The sequence below is a fragment of the Aquila chrysaetos genome, chromosome 5 (genome assembly GCF_900496995.4).
Source record: "Aquila chrysaetos chrysaetos chromosome 5, bAquChr1.4, whole genome shotgun sequence".
Classification (NCBI taxonomy): Eukaryota; Metazoa; Chordata; class Aves; order Accipitriformes; family Accipitridae; genus Aquila; species Aquila chrysaetos.
Genome location: NC_044008.1, coordinates 69,618,971 through 69,642,119, shown reverse-complemented (window position 1 = coordinate 69,642,119; position 23,149 = coordinate 69,618,971). Strand labels below are relative to the sequence as shown.

At 44.5% G+C, this 23,149-nt stretch overlaps 1 protein-coding gene across 2 annotated transcripts in view; it reads left to right on the top strand.

Annotated features, from left to right (window-relative positions):
• TOB1 (transducer of ERBB2, 1) overlaps positions 1–16,783 on the top strand; it is a 29,176-nt gene extending 12,393 nt beyond the window's left edge. The window contains exons 1-2 of one of the 2 annotated variants that reach the window (XM_030014685.2): positions 11,795–12,079; positions 14,843–16,783. In XM_030014685.2, the coding sequence (XP_029870545.1) occupies positions 14,980–15,960 (981 nt within the window). In that variant the 5' untranslated portion in view covers positions 11,795–12,079; positions 14,843–14,979 and the 3' untranslated portion in view covers positions 15,961–16,783. Of the gene's footprint in view, positions 1–11,794; positions 12,080–14,842 lie in introns of those variants that run through there. The other variant, XM_030014686.1, reaches the window with a different exon arrangement.
• The last annotated feature ends 6,366 nt before the right edge of the window (positions 16,784–23,149 follow it).

Below are 23,149 nucleotides of genomic sequence, written 5' to 3'. Positions count from 1 at the left end.
TCAAAGTCAACCAAATGAATGCCTGGCATCCCTGAGTTTTTCTGATATCCCAGTCTTCAGGTAAATCCGGAAAAGACATTTTTTGTTGCAGTGTAGTAAGCTCTGGTGACTAGGTTAGAGCCGGCCATTGAATTCTTGGGTATTAATACATACCTATCGTCCAGGCTTCTTAATTACTATTTTCTAAGAGATGAAACAATGTTGACGGAGCCTGCACTGTCAAATGCAAGTCAAGGTAAAACCGGGCGCCAACTGCAAGCATGGAAAATTACATCCCACTGCCCAGCAACTCACAGTCAAGCAAGTAAAATACGATTTGCACAGCTGAGCGGAGGCATTGTCAGGGTGCTGACCTAGGAGCCAAGCACTCCTAAACCCCATCTGTCACGACCTGTTGCTTACTCCTGGGAAAACTGCGTACAGCCAGTTCTCTAAAAGAGGCTATTAATTCTGGGTACCTTATTTATTAATTTCAGGGTGTGAACCTGATTTCTAGACCAACAGTGGCATGGTGTGACCAGGACAGAGCTGTCTCATTCCTTCCTATTGCTGGAGGGGCAGTGGAAGCCGTTTCTTCCCAGCTTAGCTCAATTACTCCAAGAATTAGCAGGTCTTGAGCGCGCATTTCAAGCCCCGCTGCCTGTTACCTGCCAGTACCATTGAGAGAACAGGGTGTTTGCGGACGCTTTGAAGACGTAAAGCTGTATAGAATTGCTGAGTGTTATTGTGGATGGTTGGAGTATGTCCTGGATATGAATCATCTTGCTCTTTCTGACCTACTGTCCTAATTGAGAGTCATTTATTCTTTAGACGCTCGTCACTGTCTGGGCCATACCTTTTCGCAATGAAGCAGCAGCCTGGGGCTGCAGGTGTTTACCCCGCTCCCTTATTACATGACAAATTAGAGGAGATTTAGTAAACTGACATGCTGAATCATGGATCCTCCCCAAACGTGACCCCAAACCCCTGCCCCTTTGTTTTGCTGTTTTCTGCGGCAGGGTCAGGCCAGGACATGGCTTTCCCGTTGGCTATGTGAATTTTACTGCTGTGCATGTTCCAGTAAAATCAAAGGCCTTAGAAAAGGGATTCTGTGGAACCTTTTTTTTGTCAGTGCCTTTACACTCATTAGTTATAGTTTAGAGCACAAGCCTCGGGGCAGGACCAGCACAGTTGCTCCTGTTTGATTACGCGGGCACTACCGCATCTTCAAAAACCTCTGTCGCCTTGCAGATCCATAATGAGATGTTTCAGCCTTGTTTCTCCAGCACATTTAAGAAGTATACTCTTCCCTGACCATCTTGTATCTTCTTCTATTTATTAAAAAGGGGACTGATTGCCTGCTTCGAGACCCCTGTGGTCACAGTCTGCCTAGTCACATCCCTTTGAAGAATTTCTATCCAAGGGTTTATCTTCACTGCAGAATTAGCTCAGGCTTTCAGCCGAGGGTCCCCTGCCTCCCGGCTCTGCCCACGCTCCTCCCAGCAGCCTAACGGTAAATTGCAGCTGAGCAACCCACCGGTTGCTGTATATGAAAAGTTTAAATGCTGGAGTCGCTAGCATGACTGCTGCGATGCAGGTGTCGGCATACATCGCTCCATGCTGCAAATCCCCTGGTGCCTCCCTGGAGTCTTCCCGGTGATGTTCTTCCTTGTCATCTAGGCGCTTCCCTGATTCAGCTGAATCGGGGACATTAATACTTCCACTGTCCCCATTTGGATGTCACTTGGACAGGCTGGTGTCAAACATTTAGCAAGAGCAATCTGGATAGGAATATTGAGCTTGAACATCTGGGTTTTCCCCCTTTGAAAACACGCTTCTTCTAATATAAGTGAGAGAGATCTGTCAAATGCAGCCCGGGCTGGGAGTTACAACCAACGTGAACCCCTCTGGGGAAGCCACGGATATTTTTATGTATTTCACTGCTACCTTTGAAGGGTTCAGACAGTCATCTTTTCTCTCAGAATGCGTTGCTTTTTTCACCATTGGAGATTCCTTTTTTTTTTTTTTTTCATTATGTCTTTTAAATGTGTCTATGTTTTACAAAGGTACAGTGTTTGTACTGATCAACCAGAAGAGATCAATTCCTTAATTCTGGCCAGATTCTGACACACAGAGCTCTAGATCAGCTCTAAATTTCACATTCACTCCTCCACGCTGTATTTATAGCGGGTTTTTTACAATCAATTTTATTCTTTTATTTTGGGGTTCACTTGTCTCTGGAAACACATTCCAACTGAGTCTCTGCCAAAGGAAGTCCTTGAGAAAAGTTGATCCAACTTGGAAGAGAACTTCTAGGTAACAGGCGCCCAGTCTCCTGGTGTGAAGCAACAATTGCATTATTATCTCTCTGTAGTTGGAGATAAATGAGATTTATCCTCTTTGGGGCAGGGCAGGTATGATTTATTACCAAACAATAAAAGTTAAAATTCCTGGTAAGGAACAAGATCGGGGTGTGTAGCAACAAGTGCTTCTGGAGAACCTAAGCCTGACGTGCGTGCCAAAGTTACTCTTAATTTCTGAGTTATTACCTGATATGAAACCAGTCCTATGTATAAAGGAAACAAATTTCAACCTCTTCTATACCTGATTTTCAACAGCTACTAATGCAATACTTCAGTCAGCAAGAAAGGAGATGTTCATGGCTAGCTGGAAACTAAACCAAGTCCTGCCACTTCCATGACTGGTTTTGCTCCCAGATCCTCTAGGTCAGGGCTGGTGTCTTCTGCAAATCCTTGTAGGTGGGATTGCTGGTTAATAATTGCTGTTCTCCCAATTATTTAGGTTATGGCCCTTCTTCCGCTCCTTCTTTTCACTACCTGAGTGACAGAGTCGGAACAGAGATTATCCAAAGGCACAAGTGCTGGTTTGTCTTATTGCCGTAGTCAGCTAAATTTGAGATCTCTGCCCAGTATCCGTGGCTCAGTTCACCTCGGGTCTCTGGCATTGCTTCTTAAAATTGCCATTCTTCCACTTACATTTCAAAAACTGAAAATTGTTCTGTTTTTAAGGGTAGTCACACAGTTACACCTCCAAATGGAGTTTTGTGACATGAGGCCATTTTCAAGAAAAAAAAGATTTCCATTTAAAATACTTGGGGCTGTGTTTTCTTGCTCATGTTTGCAGGTGTTTTTATTAAAAGAGCCTGCTATGAGCAGTGTCATGTATGTATGCAGCCTCAGATTTGACTGAAATGAAATTGTGAGAATTTATGGAAAAGCATTTGGTGAGAAAACATTTGCAGCTATGTAGCCTTAGAAACTAGAGAGTTAGAGTTGGAGCTCGGAGAGTGGCTATGAATATGGAGAGCCGGGAGTTGGAATAATCACAAGGGAGGCAACTGCACCAGCCAGGATGAAAGATGAGAGTTTCAGCAGAAAATTGATCAAGATAACGAAGCAGGGGGAAGATGTCTTGTGACAGCAGCTGGATTTGTAGCATCTAGCCTCAAATAGGAGCATGAAACATAAGTTTGCTTGGAGGGGAGAAGAATCAATCAGATTTCACATAGGATTGTGAGACTATAGAAAACTCCAAGACGCCCTGGAACGCTGCACCATTTACCCTAATCGGAGGGTGAGTCAGCACTCAATTATGTTCAGGCAATTTTATATTCAGTTTTCTATGCGTTGGCGACAAAGCAATTTAGATAATATGGTCATGTAGCAGAATCACCTTCTTTACAAATCTGAGTTACATTAGCTGCAATAAAAAGTATGTCACTCTGAGTGCTCGTTTTCCAGCGTATAAGATAATCATCGTGTGGGATCAAGAAGAAATCTCTTCTCCCCATTGCCAAACTCAATGTAATTGCGCAACATGGCTGGTTTATTCCTTCTTCTAAAGTTGTTAGTTACAGCTACTCTTGAGACTAGACAGATCCACCGCTGTGTGCAGATACTGTCTGAAGTCTTGCGCATTAATAATAGCGTATGAGATAATAGCTCCTACTGGTTTGTGTATTCAAGAGAAAACACTCTGTTATATGAAGTGGGTTATATATATGTAGCTATGTGAGGATTGCTCAGCCTGTCCCTCACGTGGTAAAGACCTGTGACCTGTGAAACAGAAGAATCTGTGTTCTCTCCCTGCTGCTGCTTTATTGGCAAGTCCCAAGAGTATCATCCTGGGAGATTTCAAGGTGTGGTTCCAGGTTTACACAGCGTGTTGCCATCAGTTCAGGAAAGATGTTATGCTAATCTGACCTTTTGCTTAATCTTTTAAGGCATGTATTATACTATTTCGGAGCAATTATAGCTTTAGGAATCAGACGTTGGAGAGGAAATGAGTGATTTACTATGCTTTGAATCAACAGTTTAAACTGAATGATCATTTCAATGCCAGTGACAGATTCAGTCTTCCATGAACTACTCCTTACATGAACTGTGTTAAAACCAGGATGTACAAACTGTGTTAAAATCCACTTTGTATGTCTCAGGAGCAAACACACAGCTTGAATCTTCATTCTCCTCCATTATTCCTGTCGACATGACTCGATGGACTTTTAATAAGAGTTGAATAAGGGCCAGATCTGGAGCGCAGCAAACTCGAAGAGAAATTTCCATTGGCTTTTTTTAACGTGGATAATACCCTTAAAGATTCAGGGTCAAACCTCAGCTGTCATAAGCTGGCATCTTTCCACTCAACTAGCTCTTCATGTCTGCACAAATACAGAGTCACTAGGTTTCTGTCCATCTGAAAAGAAGCACCCTTAATTTTTTATTAATAATGAAGATAGTTTTCAGTGATCTTCTTCTCATGAGAATGATTTTCAGACTGTATTCATCAAGACACTGACATTTGAACTCATTTTACTTTCAAGTCACCATCGTTCACATATTGTCACAGCTTGACAGCACAGCGCGTTAACTCAGAGCTTCTCAAACTAATGCTCTCAGACCCAGTATCAATACCTGTAACCTTTGGCTTTCCTAAATGTGATATTCTGCATGTCAGCTACTAGTCACTAGCTAAACTCTCCAAGTCCTAAGCAAGTACTGGGCTCTGCATAGAACACTGTTACTGATAGGAATAGTATTGCAGAAAGGCATAAGAAACCCAGTCAACAGGCACACACTCCAGAAAAAAACCAGACTGCTTATCAAAAAGATGATAAATATTTAAAATATGGATGGATTCTTACTGAGCTGTATTGTTCTTGGTTGCTTAAATTCTTAGTCAAGAACCAGGTGAGATCATCTAAGGATGTTAAAATTATATTTTGTTCTGGATTTTATTGCAAAAATTGAGGTATCTTCCAATTGCTTCTTTATGATAAATTGACAATGTGGGAAACCTCATTCCTCCCCTTCTCATTCAAGACATGTCTACCTTGTTTTCTTGGAAGACTAGAGAACAGTAAGGGGTTCATCTGATCCTTACTAAGTAAAAAAAAACATTGCTGGGAGAGCCACAGGGTGCAAATTCAGAGCGGTGGCTTAGAAGACATCATGGCTAGCAAGAAAAACTAGTATTGTCTGGATCTTTGCCTAAATAAAATTGAGTTTCCATTTATTTCAAAGGGAGCCCCCTGGTAATTCTCAGACAATCTTTTTTTACCCTAACTGAAGATAATCAGAATGTCAAAAAATTAGCAGAACTTCTGTGTTTATGAGGCGTTTTTGCTAAACAGATGCCCCTCCATTGCTCATTCTTTCCATTTAAGCAGATTGAATGAAAGTTATTTCCTCATACTCATTTTTTTTCCCATTTAGTATCTCTTTCTTCACATTCAGTATCTCTCAGGAAGAAGACTGAACAGTTTTCCTGGATTTCCCCTCTCAGGAAAAAGATTTACCCGTCTTCCTCGAAAATGCTAAGTACACAAAATTCTTAAGTAAGTTCTTAGCGAAACTTTCAGGCTACCTTCATCTACCATAAATTGAAAGGGCAAAAGATCAGACCTTCATCTTCAGTGTTTATTTTTGATCCCCATAAAATAATTAAGGTGAGCAGTCCTTACAGTGTAAAAAGCAGCTGTCTCTTTAAAACTGTTTATGAATCACTGTTTGGAATGAGCGTAGTAAAGCATTTGAAGCCGATTAACTAAGAAGTTGCATGGCTATCAGCTAGGACAGTCCTAACCTCATAATTTTATCTATTAGATACTGCAGAACTAACTGACATTAAACTGGCAGAATCCCAGTGCAAAGGTGAACTCGAGGAAAAAATTATATTGGATTTTAATAAAACTTTCCTCAAAGGTTAACCTCTCTAAGGTATAAAATCAATCTTTCTTCCTTCCTTTTTCTTCAGCCCATTTATTCATAGCTATAGAAAATTCTGATACTCATGAAATATTTCCCGTTTTCTTTCCTCCCTCTCACTCTTATTACAGTATCTATCTACCTGTGACCATTATTCTTCTCAGCATTTTTATTTAGATTCCTTACTCCTCATTTCACTCTTTTTACCTGGCCTTCTCGGGATCTGTACCCCATTCTCAGAATGTCACTTATCAGGCTCCTCTTCAAGAACAGATCCTGCCTCATACCAGTTTCAGGACAAAAAAAAAACCCCCTTTTTACTTCATCCTGGAAGGTGGCTGAAACTTTGGGAAGAGCAAAGCTTTGGTGCAAAGTCTTTATTACAGTTTGTCAGGCTTCTCCTGGTTTTATTTTTCCTTCCTACCCAGCAGCTGCCTTCTGTGTCTTGCTCAGGACTCCAGTAACATTTGCCAAGAAAGCTATAACATTAGTAGCACGCCACTTACTTAGGATAGAATGATGTCCTTGTAAGCCCTAAGCTCCTGCAGATCAGTCCCCTTTACTGGTATCGGCCCAGCAAAATAATATATATATTTTTAAAGAAGAGTCACCAATATCTAAGGAAGTTCCATCTTAGAAGGGTTTTTTTCAGAGTTGTACTGGCGGCACAAAGCAGTAGATACCCAGATCTGGAAACTGCTTCTCCATCCTTGCCATACAAGCTCCAGCTCTTGATAGCCAAGCTTCTAAAATCCTGTTACCACCGGAGCCACTAACATCATCTACTGTAATAGCAGAGGAACTTCTGTTGCTGGTGTTTGGCTTTGCCCATCTAGCTGAGCTGTGTAGGGCAGGCCAGCGCCAGCGCATCTCATGAGAGTTGGTGCCCGGGCTTTCTGGGCCTCCAGGACGGGATGCACGATGCTGGGCTGTTCTCAGAATCACAGCCCCTCACTAACATACCCTCTGTCCTCCATTCTCCCCCTTTTACCAGAATACTTCTCTCCTTCCACTTCAAAGGCTACTTCTCCCCCTCTGTGGCAAGATTAACCGTACCTCTGTCAAGACCGATAGACATTTATCTAACCGCCAGGTCCTGCTCCCCCCATCCCTTCCCCGCATGCTCCCACATCCCCAGGACACTAATCCCATTCCTCAGCCCCCTGCGCTACAGAGGAACAAGTCCGGGCACAGCCTGGGTTGCTGTGGAGCCACACAGCAGTTTGCAGCAAGTCGCTGACTGTGGCTGTTTGCCCTGGGGGTAAGAGTCTGCAAACAAGAGTTATTGCACACACATCCTGCCATGTGTGCGTTTAACTTGGCATATAAAGCTGCACGCAGCAGCCCCTGCCAGCCAGCTGCTCTTGGTCAGAGGTAACTAACCGCTCGTAATTAGAGATGAGCTTGGGGCTCTCCCAGAAGATGACCTGGCCGGGACAATGCCCCGTGAACTTCTCTGTTTTGGCTGAATTCTGTTCTTGGTTATTCTTTACTCCATCGAAACAACTTTACATACAAGCTAATTTCGTGCTTCCCATCTAAAAACATCTTTGCGGTCAGAGAGCTCCTGAAGCTGGGCAACGTGATAGGTATATACACCCTCTATAACGTGTATTTATGGAAAAATCACTGCTTAAGCTGGTGAAGTGAAAAGTAGGAGAATCTACACTACATTTCAAAATCATTGTTAAGGTATATCCTGGAGATCAGCCAGGCTTGGCTGCTCACACTGATAGATGCTGGAAAAAAGGAACACGCGTCAAAATCAGCAAATGGATAAAATTGGGCTAGAGAGGGATGAACACAATGGGAAAAGCTTTCCATTTTTTTCAAAATCAAAGCCCAGGCTCCCACGCTAAAAGGAGAATTGTGTTCCTAAATAGGAAAATGTTAAAAAAGAGCCTGTACTATATTCGGGAATGTACGTTACAAAGCTTTATGTCCACTGTCAGGATAAATCTTATATATTCTGTAAGGAACAGCAAAATTCATTTAGTAGAGAAGATGAAAAGGACAAAGATGGGTGGCGGAAATTCTGAGCCTTGCCTTCTACTGCTCTTAAATTCTTGTCCATGTTGACACAGATTAGTAAAAATTTTCTTAGATATTTTTAATTCTTTTAACCGACTTTTAAGATTAATAAACTGTATTTTGGTTTTAGATATTGTATTGATCAATAAATAATACCGATTTAGTTTTTTAAAGAGCGCTATTAATTATTTTAGGAACCAAATTTATATTGCTTTAGTAGAAAAAAGAAGGTCCCTTTGTAGAGACTATATAGTCTCTACAAGGTCTTGTAGAAATGTAGGTCTTTGACAATGCAGAGATCGTAGCTCTAGAGATTAGACTGCAGAGACCCAGACTGTAGAAACTGTAGTTCAGTTGCTGGTGATGGCTGTCTTGCTGGCCAGCATCGCAGGATATGGCTATGCACAGGGGATGAGATCAAAACCCTTCTCGTTTAATACAGATTAAGAAAGTCTTTTTACTTCTAATCTCACTCCTGCCTCCCTGCCACGCTCCGAAATGCTTCTCTTGATTTGCTCTGCTGGGGAGAAAAATTGTCCGGGTTTGTCAGGAAAGATGACAATATATATTTTTTTCTTTTCTTTTAAGATTAATCTTTTAGTTGAATAGAATTGGCAACATAAGTAAAATTTTGCTGGTGGAGTTGTTTTGTATTGACTGCATTTTTAAAGATTTTTCTAGCAGGGAGAGGTAGACATTTTGTTATTGCTGTGTGTTAATCAAAAGGACTGAAAAATACTGCAGGACCTATTCTGACCTCTTTGTGGTCAAAAAGCCAGTCGAGGTTTTAAGAATACAAGCGATCCTGGATTAGACTCTGTTTTTAAGTGCTAATAATTTAACATTACTACAGTTTGGCCACCTACTTCTGATGTGTTGTATGTGGATGACATAATGATCACTGCAGTTTACAAGTCAGAATTCTTTTCAGGCAAACGAGGATAAATTGAAATTTTCATTGGACCACTAGAAGCGGGCTTCATTCTTGCTGACCTGTCCTGAAGAGGTTATTCTTAGGGCAATCACCTGTCTTGAACATTTAACATCGGATTTGTTCAATAGCATGCAATTTTAGCATTGACTGCATTAGAAGCTTCCTTTACATAAGCCACAGAAAAGTACATCACCATTTTCACAGCTTTAAAGGATCTCACAGCTGCCTTGATTATAAATGTATTAGCTCTGTATATTTAATTCAGTTCCTAATGCTTCTCATGTAGCGTTAAAGCCATTTAAAAGAAAGTCTCTGCTTTTACAACCTTTTTTTTTTTTTTTAGCAACTCAGCAGCAGTTAGGCAGTTTGTAAAGCTCCTTACGAAATCTCACCTGAAAACATTGATCTACGGAGTTGTGCAGTTTTTCCCACTTCAAAGGGAAATCTGCTGCTGCTGCTACCCCAGTCAGCGCAGAACTGAGCACCGTAACATGCTGAACTGTTCCCTGACACAGCTGATGTTAGCTGTCAATTTGTTCAGTGTGTGTTGTACCAGGGAGATTTCTTAAGTTCTAATTTAAAAAAAAAAAAAAAAAAAACAAACAAAAAAACCAACAAACCAACCACCGTATTTGTCTTTTCATCTTATCTGTTTCGGTAGTTATTTCACATTGTCTCTTAATTTTCATGTTAAAAGTAATGACAACTTGTTCAAAACAAAAATCCGAGACTCTCATTTGGATTCCCAGCTGTGCTACAGCAATTCCCAGTAGTCTCCCAGTTGCCAATGCTTATAATTTTACAATCTTCATACTTTATTTTCCATTTCGGGTGCCTGGTGATGACAGATGACCCAATTTTCACTGAAGGCCCATGCAACCCTTTATGGTTAAAAATGAATGAAAAATAGGGGAAAAAATCATAACTGCTTGGAGTCTGAATTAAGATTTTCAAGTTGTTTGCAATATTGCGATCCTAGTAGCATCAACATTGACATAAAACCATGTGTTTTACAACGAATTAGGCCTTCCAGCAGAAATTTTCAGCTGTGGAAAATCTCAAATATTACCCTTGCTATCTTCCTTTCCTTAACATTTTGGTTTTCAGGCTCCTGCCTCCCACACAGTCCTGTATATATTCTAAGCTCCAAATGGTTAAAGGCCTGGCATTTCTTCTGACTGGCATTTCCAAATCTCTCCTGGGGCCCATGCAGCGTTTATGCCAAAATGCTTTATTATTATACAAACACAGAGCAAGAGGAGGAGAAAAGAAAACCTCCGCAGTTTGTCCTCCAAAACCCGCTCCTGCTCGCCGGTTTGAAGCTAACCATACCAACCCCAACCCTAACAATACCCGCAAGTGATACTTAAAGAGCAAAACCAGTGATGTTTTAATGAACGGAGGGCCCGGCTCCCCCGCCACCGGGCCTGGTTCTCCTCCCAAATGTCTCTCGGTGCGGGAAGGAGGCGGCGGCCCCGGCGCTCGCCCGCTGCCTCACAGGCTCCCCCGCTTCCCCCAGCCGCTGCCTCCCGATTTAGCCGTGCCCCCGCGTTAAAATAAGGCCGGGCCGCAGGGCTGTTCCCGACAGGCCCAAATCGGGCTCGGCGGCACCGGCGCTGGGCGAGGGCCCTGGCGCCCGGCTCGGTCCCCAGGCTCGGCCAGGCCGCCGGGGGCCCGACCTCCCTCCCACGGCCCCGCGCCTCCCCACAGCGGCTCCCGCGGGCGCTGAGGCGGCGGCTGCGCCCCGCCGCCCCCCGCCCCCAACTTTTTTCCCCCCAAAACTGGGGTTTGACGTCTTCCTCCTCGATACCGAGTGACCAATCAGGCGGCTACCAGGGCGGGCAGGCAGCCAATCGGTCAGCGTTGCTACCTGTGGGGAGTATTTTTAGCCTCGGCGGGTGCGGGGCGGGGGAGCTGTGAGGGACTCGTCGGGCGCGGCGGGGGTGCCGCTCCGCACCCCCTCCTGGCAGGGCGGGCGCGGCTGCTGCCGCCGCCGCCGCGGGGCCTCGCTGGCCCCTGGCTGAGGGGAGACCGCCCCCGACAGCCCCGCCGCCGGGGGCTGGGGGACGCAGCCTGGCCCCTCGCTCCTGAGCGTGAGGGGCCGTGGGGTGCGCCCTCCCTCCCCCGCGCCGTCCAGGCGGGCTGCCGGCCCCCGCGGAGCCGCGATCGCCGCGGCCGAGGTCCCCGCGGGCCGTCGCCGACCGCCCCCCCGCCGCCCCCCCCCCGCCCCGTGCCGCGTCGCAGCGGCGGTCATGGGAGATGTAGTTCAGCGCGGGCCCCCTCCCCCCCCCTTCCCTGCGGAGCTGAGGGGCGCGAGGGCAGGGTTTGACGTAGGCAGTGACGCAACGGTGTTCTGAGGTGAGGAGCGAGCTGACGTAGAGAGCTGCCCCTCCACGCCGGGGTGGGGGAAGGGGTGAGAGCGGCGGGCCCTGCGCGCGAGGGGGCGGGGCCGGGGAGGCGGTGGCCAGGCGGGTGGTGGGCGGGGCCAGACCGGCGACGAGCCTCTGGAGGGCGGGGTTGGTGGGCGGGGCCGGGCGGGGCGCGCGGGCGGGGCGCGGCGGGGGGCGGGGGATGGGAGGCGATATATAGGGGCGCGCCGAGCGGCGAGGCAGTAGCAGAAGGAGCCCAGCTGCGGCGGCCGAGCGCGCCCGTCGTGGGGGTGTGAGCAGCGCAGCCCTCCCCCCCTTTCCCTTCCCCCCCCTTTTTTTTTTCCAACCCTCCCCCCTCCCTTTTTTTTTTTTTTTTTTTTTTTTTTTCTCTCTCCTCTTTCCTTTCCCCTCCCATCCTCGCCGAGGGAGCCGGCTGTCGGAGATGGGGGTCGGGTGCTGAGCCGCACCCCCCCACCCCGCCCCCGCCCCGCACTCACACCCCCGCCGGGATTGTTTGCACTACCCCCCGCACACCCACCGGGGTGAGTACCGCTCGCTGAGGGCGGGGGGACGGCCCGGGACGACGCGGGGATGTGCGCTGGGGTGTGTGTGTGTGTGTGGGGGGGGTGGTCCAGGCCGAAGGCAGGCGCTGCGGCGGGGGGGGGGGGGGGGGGGAGCTGAGGCGGCCACCGCCCGGCCCCGGCCGTGAGGCGAGCGAGGGGGCTGAGGCAGCCACCGCCCGGCCCCTGAGGCGAGGAGGGGCGGGGGGGGGGGGTTGAGGCTGAGGCGGGCGCGGCCCCGGCCGCCGTGGCGGGGGGCCTGAGGCAGCCACCGCCCGGCCCCGGCCGCTGAGGCAGCGATCTCCCGGCCCCGGCGGCTGAGGCGGCCCCGACCCCTGAGGCGGGGATGCCGAGGCGAGCACGGGCCCGGCCGTGAGGCGGGCGGCCCCGGGGTACCGAGGCGGTCACGACCCCGCGGTGACGGGGACTGAGGCGGGCACGGCCCCGCGGGGAGGGGGCAGGGCCGGGGTGCCGTGGGGGACGCCGATGGGAAGGGAGGGCGTGGGGACCGGCGGCAGCCCCTCGGAGAGGGCACGGCCCGGGGAGCCGGGCTGCGAGAGGGTCCCTCCCAAGGCGGTCCCTGGACGCGCTCAGGCTGGGAGGAGTGAGCGTTGCCGGCTGACTAATAGCTGCTGCTTGCGCTGGGCCTCTCCGGACAGCGCTGGCAGCCGTCCTCTAGGACCCTGCCCCACGGGTGGGGGGGGACGGAGAGGGGTGTCGCCGGGCCCGGGGTGCTGGCCTGTGTGCTGAGGAGAGGGGCCTTGCAGCTCCCCCCCCCCCGCCCTCCTTCTAGTCATCTCCCTTCCTCTTCTTCATTTTCTTTCTTTCGGGCTCAGAAAATGCTCTTCCTCCTCCTCCTCCTGCTGTTGCCGGAGCTCCCAGGGCTGTGAGCAGAAATCTAATGAGACCCGACTGCCTGGTTATGTAACTCCCCACACTGCTTAAGGCTCCTGCCTCTAACCCCCAACGCAGGGCTCTGCTCCTGGAGCAGTTAATGGGCTTCGATCCCTCAGAAATATTGTCCTCTTTAAATTTAAAAAAAAAAAAAAAAAAAGTTTGAAATGATCAAGCTGATTTGTTTGATCAGCTGCTTGCTTGTACCGTGGATCAGTTTGGGGGCTGAGAAAAATTTATAGCGTCTGCCCGGTGTGCCTTGAAAGGATCATTTCTTTCCCAAAGGACACGGAGGAAGGGAAACAAAACAGATGGATTAATAAATCATTTTTAAATGCCCCTTTTAACCACCCAATCAGCTTTTCTGTACTGATTGTGTCCCTTTTGTAAATATCTTCTGTTTGCCCTTGATCTTTTCCTTATCCCCACCCAGTGCTGATCCAGCAAACGTTTAAAGGTCGCCTTATCGTACAAGCTTTCAAACTATTCCCATGCCATGTTGGGGAGAACACGAGTGGCTTGGAAATAGGGTTCCAGACTTTAAAAGGAGATTATTTGGAGCAAGAAATAAAAAAGGATTGTATTCACATTGTTAAAGGATTTTGATACTGACTTTCATTTCTCTAATCGTTAGTGACAGCTACGCTAAATTTTGTTCCTAGTGATGCAGTGCAGAAAAGCACACTGTTAATTGAAATTCTCGTTGGGCCTTTAACTTGAGCCAAGAAATAGATATTTTCTTTCACTGGAACTTTTTGAACAAAAGTGTCTCCTGTGGATGAGTACCTTTATGCTAAGGTACTGCAGGATTTTCCTTAGCGGTACCTGTGCTAATACTTGATTCTTGTCCCTTCTTTAACTTTAGATAGCTAATTTCTCTTTTGTCCTTTGTGAAGGAGTGGCAACCATATTTTATATTAAATATAAAATGGAGTCATGGAGAAAGAGAAAAGCAATCGTTTTTGAGGCTAGCAAAAGCCCTGTTAGCTCCAGTAACTTTTTGAAATCTGAACTATAGACAGTGCGATATATGAATTTAGTATATATTAATATGTTACTCTGATAATAAATAACAATTTGTAGAAAGGGAAAAATCTGTGAATTAATTTATTGTAATAATTTCACGGTCATTGCCACCCTTATGACAGAAGATACATGTATCTATTTTGTATGCATTGACTGCATTATCATTTTAGCTATTCTGAGGGAGAATTGTTGTGTATGTACAGCGGACATTTTCTCTTCAGTTAGCATGATTTCGCCAGCACACAGTTTATGCGGATGGTTTGCTTGGACTTAAAATAAGTGTTGCATAATTTTAGCTATTTGTGTGAAATCTTCTAAAGCAGCTGTTAACATTTTTATAATTCTGTAGCTTACGGTGCAACCAATATGTTTGCAAACTTTAAAATGATAAATGACCCTTGGACTGAGACCTTTCAAGCTAAACTAATAGTCTGGTGCTAAATTTTGCAGCTGAGTACTATAAATCATCCAAATATGGGTTGGTAATTGAACCCTTGACAGGCCTGGCAGTTCTGTGATGTCTTAAAAATTATCCTTGCTGCTTTGTGAATAACTAAACGGCAAGCTCATGTGATTTTTGAAATGCCCCATGCTGTGTATGTAAACACATGCCTAGTGCATCTTCTGCAGTATTGTTTGTAAGCCACACCGAATGTAGTTGACATCCTTACCTTCTGCAGGCATGAACACAGATAGTTTGATGCACATTTTTTGATTTAAAAAGTACTCTATTTTATGCAGAAAATGAAGCTAAAAGAATAGGCCTTGGAGCTTGATCGTACGCTTTCCTTATTTGGATGTGTTTGCTTTTGTTTTTTCTTAAAGGAACAAGAGCACTCAAGGTGAAGGATAATAATCAACTAGAATCAGCACTTTGAATGAAATTTTGTTTCCCTGTGGCATCTTGAACACTTTCTTCTTCGGGTTTTGAAACAGACTTATAACTTTGTGGCATAGCAGCTATGCAGCTTGAAATCCAAGTAGCACTCAATTTTATTATTTCATATTTGTACAATAAGCTTCCCAGACGACGTGTCAACATTTTTGGTGAAGAGCTTGAAAGACTTCTTAAGAAGAAGTATGAAGGGCACTGGTATCCAGAAAAGCCATACAAAGGATCAGGGTTTAGATGTATACATATAGGGGAGAAAGTGGACCCAGTCATAGAACAAGCATCCAAAGAGAGTGGTTTGGACATTGATGATGTTCGTGGCAACTTGCCTCAGGATCTTAGTGTTTGGATTGACCCGTTTGAGGTTTCATACCAAATCGGTGAAAAGGGACCAGTGAAAGTGCTTTATGTGGATGATAATGAAAATGGATGTGAGTTGGATAAGGAAATCAAGAACAGCTTTAACCCAGAGGCCCAGGTGTTCATGCCAATTAGTGACCCAGCATCTTCAGTGTCTAGTTCTCCTTCTCCTCCCTTTGGTCACTCTGCTGCTGTGAGCCCAACTTTCATGCCCCGCTCCACTCAGCCTTTAACCTTCACCACTGCCACATTTGCTGCCACCAAGTTTGGCTCGACCAAAATGAAGAATAGCGGCCGTAGCAACAAGGTCGCCCGCACCTCTCCCACCAACCTTGGCTTGAATGTCAATGACCTGTTGAAGCAGAAAGCCCTTTCCTCCTCCATGCACTCTCTCTACGGGCTTGGCTTAGGCAGTCAGCAGCAGCAGCAACAGCAACAGCAGAAGACTTCTGCCCTTTCTCCTAACGCAAAGGAGTTCATTTTCCCCAACATGCAGGGTCAAGGTAGTACCAGTAGCATCTTTCCTGGTGACAGCCCCCTTAACCTCAGTCCTCTCCAGTACAGTAATGCCTTTGATATGTTTGCAGCCTATGGAGGTCTAAATGAGAAGTCTTTTGTGGATGGCTTGAATTTTAGTTTAAACAACATGCAGTATTCTAACCAGCAATTCCAGCCAGTTATGGCTAACTAAAAATAAAAGTGAAATACAAGTAAATACTATTGTACAAGTTAAAATGCACGTACCCAAGGGTGTATCTTTTTTTCCACCTCTTGAGATTTTTTTTAAGGCTTGTAGTATGAATACATTCAGGCTTGGTTAGATAAATACAACATGCATCATTTTTTCATTTGCCAACCAAGCACAAAATTATTTTATACTGACTGTACATTACAAAAATATACTCTCAAAATATGGCCTCTTACAGTATTTAAGATATAGCAAGGACGTGGCTAATTTTTTTCACGTGTGTGTATATATATATATGTCCACAAACATATATGTATATATATTAAAAAAATTGGCACTAATAGGTGGGTTTATTGGTCTTTTTCTAATTGTATAATTTAATTTAGTACAAAGTTTGTAAAATATCAGAGTATATATATTGTTTCTACAACATGGTATTGCATTTATATCTTTTTACTACAGTGATCTGTGACAGCTGCAGCAGCTTCATGTTGTATTTTTTTTACTGAAATTGTAAGATATCCATCTTAAAGACATCAATTCTAAAAAAAGTAAAAAGTTGTGTACAGAATATTCCTTAGTGGTGGAATTAAAATGTACGAAATATTTGCTTTTTTCAAAAGAAACACAAATTGTATTTTCTGTTAAAAGTTTAAAGATTTTTGCTATATATTATGGAAGAAAATGTAATCGTAAATATTAATTTTGTACCTACATTGTGCAATACTTGAAAAAAGGTATAAAAGTATTTTGAGTCAGTGTCTTACATGTTAAGAGGGACTGAAATAGTTTATATTAAGTTTGTATTAAAATTCTTTAAAATTAATTGACTGTCGTGGTCTGTGTTTTTACTGTTCTGCTGAAGATCGGAGCGCTGCATTTATTGTGTTGTCAGTGCTAATGATGCAAAAAAGTCTGACTCAGTGCATCACAAAGGAGCGATGGAAAGGGTTGCTGTATTGATGCACCACAATAATGGGTTGCTTTACCTAAAATACTACTGACAAAGCACATAGCCTGATTAAGTACTTGCTTACAATTATTTGAGCAAACTTTCACTTGTTTTCTGTAACTGCAGCTCACTGAAGTCAGAAGGTAATTTTTTTTTTTTTTTTTTCCTTGAGAGTTAAGACTATAAGCTATGTGAATGTTGAGTTATTGTGTGATATGATGTATCTGGAAGGGACTCAGGTGATTCAATGAAATTCACTTTCCATGTCATCAGAATGGATTTGAACTATTATCTCGAGAGGTCCGAGACCAATGCATCAGCGTTCTGTTTCTGTATTAGGGATTAATAGCTCAGAAAGTAGACTGAATAAAAGTGCTGATTTACAGTTTACTAAACTCATTGTAAACTTTCATTTTATACGCTCTATTAAAAAGAGAAATGTAATGCAACTACAGTGTGACATTCTAAGGTTTTTATTTTGGTGGATTTTACCAATTTTAACTTAATAGATTCTCAAAATGTGAACGTGAGTGGGAGGAGAAAGAATTCAGAGGCTGACAAAACAACTCAGCTTTTCCAGGGCTGTTTTGAAGTTGCATCCCTTACTCTTTTCTGTCTGTTCGGCAAATAGCGTTCCTTGCTGATGGACATTGTCAAGGGGAAGAGAAACTTACTTCTTTAATGTGTAAATCTAACAAATGTCAGCTTATTTTCCATGGCAGTTCCAGTGGTACAAAAAGAAGATACACGCCAAGTGGATAGTCCTTTGGCTCGTGATGATGAATGGTACGCCACAGGAGGAGTACAAGATTAAAATTATCCGAACTTTAGTATTCTGAAACTGGAATTTGAGACTGAAGATCAGTCTTTTCCCGTTTGATGCGCTTGATTTTACAAAAGGTGTAAATTCCACGCAGGCATACACCCCCAGTTTGGCGCGAGCAGAGTTTTGGTGGAAAGAGCCTAGTGCTGTAAGGACGAGGGTGTTTTTCAACACCAGTGTGAGATCTTTGCTTTGGACAGAGGCTGTGAAGAAATGGACGGGGTGGAGATGTGAGGCTGACAATGGTATCAATTTCTAATGCCATGACAACCAATTCAAAAGCAGTAACGGAGCGAAGGTTTTTTTAGGCATTCATCTGTCTCTATTTAACTGGCTTCTTTTTATTGAGTTTGCCATCTGGTTTGTCTTTCCACTAACGGCACATCAGTGGACAGAACCGCACTTAAAAGTGCATTGTTTGGTATCTAATTTTAAGTGGATGATTTTGCTTTTAAAGGGAATTAGAAAAAAAATAGAAAAAAATACTGGATCAGTTACTGGAAAATGGAGAATGTTACCTCTGTGTATTATTTCTGTTTGTGTACCTAGACTTTAAGACTTACTACAATTTTACTATTTACAATACAATAATAATACCTAAACTGCCTAGGAGGTTGAGCAGCTCAGTGGAGACTATTTTTTGTGTTCTGTAATATTTCTATTCCTGTGCTTTAAACTGAGATCATTTGTCTTAAAGGTCATCGAGCTTATCCTCTTCCCATGCCGATTTGTTCACTTCCACTGTAACCAGCTCTGCGTATGAAGGGCAGTGGTTTGCAGCAAGGAAGAATCTCTGGGAAGAAGGTGGTTTTTTGCAGCACCTTTTAATACAAAGATTTGAGTAAGCAGGGTTTGTTTATGGTGCTTTGCAAGGAGACAATCTGTAAGTGAGAGCTTCTAGTTTTCTCAGAGAATGCAAATGTGACAATTTTGAATGTTTTCTCCTACTTAGAGAAATTAAAGATGTGTGCTTTCTGTTCAGTCTACTTCACCCATTTATTTATCTTTTGCTGAAGTTTGGTGCTGAATTTGTTAGATCAAACATTGACATTGCAACATTCTGTTCTAAATGAGTGCCAAGTCAATCTCTGGTTTAATTTGCACGCACCCAGTATTCTGCTCGAGCCGTGCTGTCAGGTAAGCGCGTTTGCTTTGATACAGGGGACGCAAAAAGTAGTGAAGGGGGAAAAGGAAGCATTTGCTCAGTTGTGCAAGTTCTTTTGTATTTTCTCTTGTGAACATGCAATTTACTTCCTTAAAATTGCCAGTGTAAGTTAAACCTCGGAAGACATCTTTAATTTACAGTGAAGAAAAGGGTAAAACCCCAAGTGTGCGTCCCCCTCGATGCTGCTTAGTGCATCCTGTCTCTTCACCCAAAGTCCCCACCCGAGCACAAGTTAAAAGCACTTTCATCTGTCAGGCTCACTCAATTCAGCGCAAGTCGGTAACTTTTGAAAATCGTAATCTGAGATCTGTGAAGTTGAGCTCAGAGGCATCTTGGCATGGCAGGGTAGAGAGGATTCACTAGACAGCTACGGTCTGTGCTGCATTTGTTTTGTGGATAGACGACAGACCTTACTCCTGATCAGAAGTCTGGTAGCGGTCACCAAAAGTAAATTGATCTGATTATTTCTGCAAAGGAGAGCCAGCTCACAGGTGGAGTTGACAATACGTAGTGCTTCGTTACTGCCTCCTGTTCTCAAAGGTCCCTGCCGCAGATGTGAATCCAGAGGGCACGGGCTGGACTGGCACTGGAGTCTCGGTGAGTACAAGTTTGGTGGTTCTCTTAACTTCAACTAAGCTATCATAATTTATACAGATTGAGGGCTGGTGTAAGCCACGGAGAGATCCATCCCTCCCTCCTTAACGATGCAAAATTAGAAAGCTATTAAACATTGCTTGTACAGTCTTCTGCTACAGACAACCGTGGCAGATGATTACCCAGCTACAGCACAGGCGCCTGCCCAGCTGTCTGCACCCTGTATTCCAACGTGCAAAAGCCTGTTGGTAGCTAACAGCCCAGTTGCATTTCTGAAATATCAAGTAGCCAAACAACTAGTTGTTAAATCAGCTCTTTGGACCAGCATGGGATCAAAGCAGAGTTCATTTACTGATCTGATGCCCCAGACTGTTCTATTAATGTTTCAGGAATAAATACCTCAGAGTTTGTGTTGGTAGTTTTGGAGCAGATGAAGGAAACCAGTGGTTCAGCACTCTTTTTTATATCATCAGCAAGTTGATTTAAATTGAGTGTACAGAGTTGGCTGCATTCCTCTCGTGAGCTGCATAAAAAGTTCACTAAATCGAAGTGCCAGAGCTGTAAAATCCTGCTGAAGGGATTGTTTCCAAAGATCAGCGAGAGGAACGGTTAAACTGTTACCGTGGCAGTGTGCGTAGGACTTTTGTCCTCTTGGCTTTATTTTAGTGACGGTAGTAAGGAGTTTTGCCTTACAGAAGGGAAAAAGCATTAAGACTCGGGAACATAAACCACATTCCCTTTGGCACTACGAGTTCTCTACCTCATAGACAAAATATGATCAGTGTGCGGGACGAATAGCAGGTGTAAAATATTTTTAGAAAAACCTTGGCATACAGCGCCGACATCCCTCAACCCCCATCCTTTATTCTGTCAACTTTCGTTTGTTAAAAACAATCTGTAGTATCGATGGCTGCAGTTTTGGTGGAACTTGCTTTAGTTTTCCTTCGGTAATTTAGCACTTCAGAGGCCTGAAATCAGAGATCCTCTCCTCCTCTGAGAGCTGAGACACCATTACATTTAAAGAGTCTGTCAGCTCCGTGCCCTCATGGAGCTCGTTGTGCTGCGTTCCCTTGTCCCCTTAGCTTCAAGATCACCCGTAGCATAAAACAAAAGAGGACTCTGGGCACGTAGTGCCTTAATTATTGTTTAGTGCCCCTGTGAGCTTCTTTGAGAAGGTTATAGCAACAAGACAGGCTAACGCAATTAAAACCAGACCTGGAAACCCACCTTTTTCCCTTGGCAGAAGATATTAATTCCCTGCGACACCCATAGCCCCGTCCTTTGTCTTTTCTGCCTCTCCCACAGCATCCTCAGCAGGACCGGCTTGTGCGTTGCTCCCTTTGTTCGCTGCCTCTCGCTACTTGCTCTGCTGCACCGGGCTTTCATGCCGCTCTTCTTTTCACCCAGGCTCCGCTTCTCTCTGACCTCATCTCTTAAATTGCTCGATGCCAGGGACTGCTTGCCGTACCATGGGAGACCTCAGCACATGAGGCTCTAGCCACCGCAAGGTACCCTCTCCCTCCGCCCCTTGTAGGCTGAGGCTTACTTGACTTCACTTTCTCTCTAAAGACGTGGTGTAAAGAACTACTGAATGTCAGAATACAGGTAAGGATTATATTAGATGCTCACAGTCTCCCGAAACTGGGTGAATTTGCTGCTTGGGCAGCCTCATCCAGTAATGCAGCAGCCTGGGAGTTTTTAGTCACGTTGATGGAAATGAGAGGTGGCAGGTTAGTGAAGAACATGGTATAACAGATGACAGCTCGGGCACCCCACGTTCCAGATCTGACTCTGGGCAAGTCACTGCCCTTTTCTGTGTTGGTTTCCTCCTCTGTCTCCATTGAAATTCACTGTTAGCAAGTGTCAGACGTTAGCTGGCTATTGCTGTCTTTTCGCTGTCAATAAGGAGCTTCGTCTGATTTCTGTATGCCACAGGAACATCTTCTGAGGTTGCCTTACCGTTCTCTCCTTTTATTGCCTTTAGTCTCTGTGGCCTTTGAGAGTCTCCTCCGTTGTACAGTTCACTTAACGTGTATCAGATGACCTTTCCGTTTTGAAATAAGGCATGCATATAAAAGTGAAGCACTTGATTCTCATTGTCCATGGTATATAGAGTCTGATTCATCCACCGTCGGAGCAGAAGGCCTCCGGAGCAGTGAGATCTCACATACTGACTATTGTGATTCTCTAAAAGAATTTCTGTGGGTGTTTCTATAGATATGGAAGTATATATTCCTCCAGTACAAATCATGTGAAAATTTTACACCAGCCTACTCACCGAAGTTGCTGCTGGTCAAAATTAGACTTGCATACAGATTTTACAAACTAAAACAAATTCTCCTTTGATTTTCATTTTCATTAGAGGTTAAGCATCCCGTGTGCCAGCACGGAGACACGGCTGCTGGGTTCTGCCAGGGGCTGTGCTATGACCTGTCCGCCCAGTCTTCAACAGATTGCTTCAGCCTTGTCAAGAGTAGTTTCGGTGTTTTTAAGCCCATACTTGAGCCTTTAACTCCCTGCTGAGTCTCAGATGTCGTAGATAACTGCAACGTATTTTGGAAGCCAATGGGTTCTCGGTGTGTCTGTGTCTCAGGGTTAGTCAGGTACGTACAGCACCTCTGTTTGGCAATTTAGTGGGAAGAGTGCAGAATTCCTGACGACAGCTGAAACTGTTAGCACCTGGGGCAGTTACCTACTTTGCAGATATTTGTGAGTCTCATATTTATTAACTGCTTTGAGCCATAGATCGTATTTTACTTGAGAACAATTGGTATTTTGTTCTTAAGTAACGTGTAATGATGTTCTCCATTTGTGCCTTCTAGACTGTTAGTGCTGTCCTTAAAGACTCATTTCAGTAGTGCCAAACCAAATCACTCAAGAAATTGTGATTCAGGCCCCCAAGAATATTTTAGAAATTATGAGATAATCGTAAATAATAATCAACCTTGCACCATATTAATTTATCTTCCGGGTGTAGACTTAAATAGATTTCAGAATGTTCTAGCATTTCTCTCCAAGTCCACTAAGAACTTGATTTTAGGTGAAAATTTAGATCCTTAGAAAATCACAGGCACCCTGGGACTGGCGCTTCGCAGGAAACAAAACATCTAAGGGATAGTGATGAACTCATAAATGTTGGCAATTAACCACAGCTGCTTAATAGAATCAGATTTCTAAGTGATACAGAAGGACCGAGACCTACCACTGCCCTCCTGTCTGGGTGGTTTGCATCACAGATTTGACAGTCTGGTGGCAACAACTGCAGGCAACCAACCCAAATTAACTTGTACAAACTGATAAAGGACAGAAACACTGGGTAAGAGATCAACCACTGCATCTCTGACCTCTCGCTCCTGACCTTCAAGGAAGGTCTCCAAAACTGCTTCAGAAGACAAGCCGAGTACTAAAACTCCTGTCTCTAGGATATAAAAATCACAGAGATATTGATTGCATATTACATCATAATTTTTGCTACCACCAGCCATCCCATGGCAATCATTATTCCTGTCTCTCTCGCCCTCTCTTTGTGCCATAAATGACATTATCAGCTGTCCTCTGGCTAGTATCCTCCCTTTGATCAACAGGAACCAATCATCCTTCCTCTCAGATTGCCTAATTCATTAATATAATGAAGTTTAACTCAGAACAATTATTCTCA